Source organism: Myripristis murdjan, chromosome 12 (genome assembly GCF_902150065.1).
Source record: "Myripristis murdjan chromosome 12, fMyrMur1.1, whole genome shotgun sequence".
Lineage (NCBI taxonomy): Eukaryota > Metazoa > Chordata > Actinopteri > Holocentriformes > Holocentridae > Myripristis > Myripristis murdjan.
The window spans coordinates 7,758,596-7,764,595 of record NC_043991.1 but is presented as its reverse complement, the minus strand read 5'-3'; the positions used below and the strand labels follow the sequence as shown (position 1 = coordinate 7,764,595).

The following is a 6,000-nucleotide window of genomic DNA, read 5'->3' as shown; positions in this document are numbered from 1 at the left end:
CGAGGGTGGGCAAAGGGAGAGAAAAAGAGGAGGAAGGAGGTGGACAGTGACAGACAGACAACAGATAGCAGGGGAAGCGCGCCCACTCATCAGTCGGTATCGAACACACAACGTGAGCCTCTCTGTTGTGCCCATCCAGCTGTTCACTGAGACAATTACGCCGCCGCTTTGTGAAGCCACCCTTTGAAAACTAGCCGAGCAGTGTTTGGGGAGTTAGGACTATAACCATAACCATAACTGGAAGCATAACCATAACCATAACCATTTCTCTGAAGTCGATGGAGGCTATCAGACCACACTGGAGTGATTTCAGCAAGAATGGTGCGAACAGGCTTTGACTAAATTCACTGGGGGAAAAAAAATAAATAAAGTAACTGGAAAAATAGCCAACACTCTCAAAATAGAACAAGCTGTGTCTTCATTCAATAATCCCAGTGAAACGTTTTGGTAGTAGATCCTTTATTTACAGCGGATGAAAGTCCACAAATGCTGATTGTGACTGATTATGCACTGAATGAAAACAGAGCTTACTCGTTTTTGCAGCAGCGGTAGCCATTTATATCAGTTTTGCAACTTATTAAGGAGACAAATTTCACCTCCTTTGTTGATTTATTTGATTTTGTTGAACTTTTTTTTTGGTGGCACATAAAGCCACTTCTGCTTTAATATGATCAGTGAAACTTATATTTGTCCAAAATGCCAGTCATGCCCCTCAGGCTCAAGTTGTACAGTCAGGAACTCAGATAATATATGCCTAAATCACAGTACTGGGATTTACAAATAAATAAATAAATAAATAAATGATGATGTTACAAGGAATTAGATAGCACTCTTTTAAAGAAAATATGCGAATACTTGTTAGATTGATCTGAAAAATCCCTCCTTGAATTTCAGTCGTATTTCATTTTAAAATGTTCCTGTTGGCTTACACTGACGTTGCCATGTGTTTCTACAAAAGTACGTTTAAAAGTAAAAATCCAGTTGCAGCCCGTTAAATCATCTAACCCCACCGGCAAATATTTTCACTTGCTTCAAGAAAAACAAGATCTTAGTGCTCAGCGCGAGATCACATTTTTAAAATGGATGTTGTTTTTGCAATGTAGAGTGTGATTACTGTCTGTTTATCTGCTGCAAATGGAAGAGGACTCCGGGGCTTTAATGCTTGTGTCATAACATAAACACACACTGGCACTTTGATGACACTGTTTTATTACTGGAGTACATTCATAAACCACGGGAAAAGCACACTATAAAGAACAATATGCAGGGCTGCCTCTCCCTCTAATCCCCCATTTCTGCCCTTTTGTGTGCAATCTCTCGCTCACTCCGCTCACGGCGAATCAAACCCATGGTTCGGCGGCGCTGTGGCAGGAGAGTGTGAGATATGCGGTTCATACGTGCGGCGAGATAGAGATCTCATTTCTTCATGTGTGTGACACTCGCCTCGGCGTAAGCCATGAGAAAAAGGCATATTAGAATGCACTGCTGTGTATTGTGCTGGAACACACTGCAGCCCCACTGACCCTAATTTATAATGACTCCATTGTCTTGGGGAACGTAGACGTGTATCATGCATAAATGAAGTAGGACAGGCACTTTAGCGGGGGAGATGAGGTGATTATAGCCCATGGATTAGTCTGCCTGGGTGAGGCAGATGATCACCCCAATGTGCGCACACATATGCATGCACACACACTCGTGCACAGACACACTACACTACTGTCCGCGGAGGAGTGTGCACACACATGCTGGCACACGTGTAGACCAGTCCATGCAAGCTAACAGACATAAAACCCACAAAACTGCAAGCTTATGCACACACACACACACACACATATACATGCATTTACATAGGCTAACACACATACACACATTCCCACACAATGACCTAAGCATGACACCCAAACAAACACAGTGTGAGATGGATTTACTGTAAACAAAGCCCAGAGGAGGATCATAACGATGGTGTCCGGTTTGGGTTAAGCCTCCTCACCAGTGATTAAGGACTGAGGGATTCATGAAGGGCAAGTGTAAAGTCTCACTGTGGGTGCACTGCATGTGAAGTGGAAATGGGTGCAGGTATGACTGACGATGGAAACAGGAATATAAGCACAGTTGTACTTTTGGACTCTAGAGCAGCCCTGCACGTTGTTGTTTTGCACAAACTTTGTTGCTTTTTCACATTTCATGTTTTTGCCCTGATCTGCCAAGTCAAATTCCTGTGGCTAAATCACTAGAGAAGCCAACATGTTTTGACCTACAGTGGTTGAAGCGTAATGGCTTTTTTTTGACGATTTAGCCACTACAATAAAGGCTTTTTTAATTTCCTACTTCATTGTCACATTTCCTGAAATTTGGAGTCTGGATCGGATTCCAGGAACACATTTGTGATCTCTGTTTGATCATATAGAGCAACCAGTCATCTTTTTTTTGTTTTTTTTTTTTCTGTGCACCCTCTTACGTTTGATGATTGAAGTATTTCTGACCTAGAATTCACTTTTGAGTCTAATGGGATAAAACAGAATATCCAGTTCATAGATACCCACCTTCACCCAACCCTTTTTCCATGGAAAGCTTCCTCGCAGGTACTGAGTTCAGTCTATGTTTATATGTTGGTGAAATATGCATACTTCCTTTCACCCTCAGATAAATCCAAGTCTTTTAAGGCAGATGTGCCCATTGTTGCGAGTGCGTGCTAAGGGCTGCACAGATGAAGACGGACTTTGAACCTGGTGAAACAGAGGGCAACAAGTGTGTTGAGGAGGAATGAATCAGGCTGTTTTGAGCAGCTGACAGTCGCAGGAATGGTGACAGACTGCATTCAGTCTGCCGGGGTATAAGGTTTACAATCCTCTTGTTGAGCTCGGGAGCCTACAAGGAGGTTACACAGTGGTACCGTTGTTATGATTGGGATTAGTTCAACTAGCAGACCAACCTGTGTCTGTCTCTGCTCTGCCTCACTAATGGACAATGCTCCAAAATCCCACCGGTGGTGTTTACATATTCTCAAGGTTGTTGAATACTTTTTCCCTCTTCATTTTATATGTTATAACTTTATGTCATGCAATGGGGGAAACATCTGAAATCTCCCACTTCTGCTCGGTTTCTTAATGACCAAAGTAAATGCATAAGTGCAAGGGAAGCCCTGTGGCTCAGTGTCAGTGGAGGAATATTTTCCCCTGCCCTCCACTATGTGGCGCACAGAGTCATGTAGCAAAACCAGGACAGCAGCATTTGTCTTCATCACTGAATCCTGAAAGGAAGACGAGAGCAGAAGTGCCAACAGGTAAAGAGGCCAAGCACAGGAAGAAAAAGCACTTTGGTGCCACTGTTCATCCATGAGCTGGCTGTCTATTAGTTACATATAACACTCATATCCAAAATCATTTAGTGCAGTAGGACTACTGAGTCCTACAATGTGATCTTCCTCAAAACAAGTGAAAAGTATGGCATTTTTGTCAGACATCCTAACCATTTCGAAAGCAGTCTGGTCAGGCACAGTAATTTTCTCGGCACAGCTCACAGCCCAATAACTCACAGATGAAGCCTGGCGACAGAAATCCATAAAACGAGTTGATTTGCATCGGAACCAAGTGAAATTTCCGAGAAACTATCACGTTTACAAGAGGCTGGTTAAAACACACACAAAAAAATTGAACGCTGACCTAGTTACAATCTAATAGTTTCAAAATAACTCCAGTCGAGCGTGTTTGGCGTTATAAAACGGTGATTTTATAGATAGAGACAACTGCTTGATGTGTGAGTTACAACATGGAGAGGGGGCTCAGCCAGTGGAGGGGCTTGTGCACTCATGTTCATTAAATGAGTTAGTCCTATCTGTCGCCCTGAGAGCCACATCCACCCCCCACCTCCCACCCCCCCAGGAGGAGGGATGTTGTTTTTGTAAGCGAAACGCCCGTCATTCAAAATCCAAGCCAATGAGACTGTGCGTAACCATGAAACTGTACACTGCAAAAAATATCTGCCCTAACAAACCTATTGCAGTGCTGCGTGTTAAAACCTCATTGGGGAAAAAAAAAAAATAGCAGATGGCACGATATTTCATAGTTTCATATTTCCTATAGGCTTGTGATGTTATTTTCTGACATGGATTGATTTGCCTTAGCGTGTTTTACTTTATTTTTCCTATACAATCCTTGCAACCCGTGCAATCGTGAAACAGCACAACGTAGAAGCAAAGAAGAGTCGCTTCACCCCGCTGGCAAAAAATAAATAAATAAATAAATAAAAAATAAAAAATAAAAATTGCATTTTGGCTTTGAGAAAATAAAACTTTTAAGTCGACTGAGGATGAGACTCGGGTTTTAATGCCTTTGTCGAAGCGGACATTTTTTGCAGCGTGCCCTGGCTGGCACAGTAGGAGGGTGGAAGAGAAGGAGGGTAGTGGGGGTCCGGGAGAGCATGGCCGCAGGAGCAAGAGCGCTGACTTGGATTGGTTTCTCCAGATTGATAACACCACTCTTCATGCGCTCTCGGTTGTGTGTCAGGGCTGCTTGCCAGGGGACATATAGCTCTGCGTTTACGCACAAGAGAGAGGTTTTATTTACTTGCGTTAGGCAGGGCTGGAGCGCTTGGGAAGCTGCGGGTCTAACCGGAGCTGCTGGTTTAATAAGTCCTGTTCTTGCCTTGGCAGTTTAGCCGACACCAGAGGAGCGATCCGGATTTTGAGAGAGGATAACGACGAAAACGACGCTACAGAGATTGCGCTTTTCTCCGTCTCCGTCCCTGCGATATAGAACATTAATTTCCACTTAACATTTTTTGCAGAAGGGCTGCGTACGTTGTCACCTCTCCTGGAAATTCAATGCAAGTTAGAGAAACTGTTTGGTGCGCGGAGTGGAGTTGAGCCGGAGGGAGATTGTTGCGGACTGTGCTTATATTAGTAACAGCTTATAGGTGTTTTATTTTTTGTATAGTTCGTTTTTGGAAGAGACTTGGGGTTTTTTTTGTATTTCTCCGCGCAAGCGACTGAAGTGGATGTGTTGGATGCAATGGGTGCGCGATCTCACTGTTAGATCGGACTGAAACCGAAACCTCTATTTAAGAGAAACACCGTCAACTTAACCCTATATTCGTGGTAAACAGTGAAGTGAGGACTACAGCTCGTGAGGGAGGAAAACGGTGTGGAGCGACATTCAGATGTGACCGGCCTCTCCTCGCTGCTCGCATCACAAGATTTTTCGCCACCACATCCAGTCCAAAAAAAAAAAAGAAAAAGAAAAAAAAAACGCCGAATCAGGAGGGACTTTGGCTCGGCCAAGTTTGAGAGCAATGCCGCAGGTGGAAATGATCCTGTTCCTCTTCTTCATCATTGGGATGTGTGTGTATGGCCAGGACCCGGCATCCAAGGTGGTGTCCGACCGATACGCCGTCTACTGGAACCGCACCAACCCCAGGTGAGTGACACGCCAGGCGGACGCACCACGCAGCACCCAGGGGTCCCCCTCAACCCGCAGCAGGGGTTGAACTTCACCCTTGACATTGTAAGGTTAAAACCCCACATTACCCAACAGCCAGTACGTTTAATTATGTGTGGATGTTGAGGTAAACGAAGTGATGAGCTGCCCGACATCAGCGGCATGAACATTACAGTGCGCTACAACCAACATTACAGACAAAAAGCAATATTTTACAGCAAAAAAGAAAAACAGTTTGGCCTATTTGGATCTGATTTCCCATTCAAAGTTACTTCTTTCATCTTACGCGACTTTGACACTACTTATATCGGTGTAGAATTTGCTACGAATTTACTTCATAATTTTATGTCAGCATAAAAGGTGAGTACCTAAACGCTATTCTGCACATGACGATTCATTTCTGCCTGGTTTACCCTCCACTGGGCTACATCCCCCCCATTTGGTGGTGGTAGACTTCACTACTGATGATTGCAATTTAATATTTATAATATTCACATTTGAAACATCTCCGTAATCAACCGTGCGCGCTGCTGCACACCATAAATCATATTTGACAGTGCAA

At 43.8% G+C, this 6,000-nt stretch overlaps 1 protein-coding gene across 2 annotated transcripts in view; it reads left to right on the top strand.

Annotated features, from left to right (window-relative positions):
* The first annotated feature begins 4,428 nt into the window (after window positions 1-4,428).
* The window catches only part of LOC115369126 (ephrin-A5-like), a 73,083-nt gene continuing 71,511 nt past the window's right edge, over window positions 4,429-6,000 (top strand). For both annotated transcript variants that reach the window (XM_030065692.1, XM_030065691.1), the window contains exon 1: window positions 4,429-5,417. In XM_030065692.1, coding sequence (XP_029921552.1) covers window positions 5,293-5,417 — 125 coding nt within the window. In that variant the 5' untranslated portion in view covers window positions 4,429-5,292. The remainder of the gene's footprint in view (window positions 5,418-6,000) is intronic.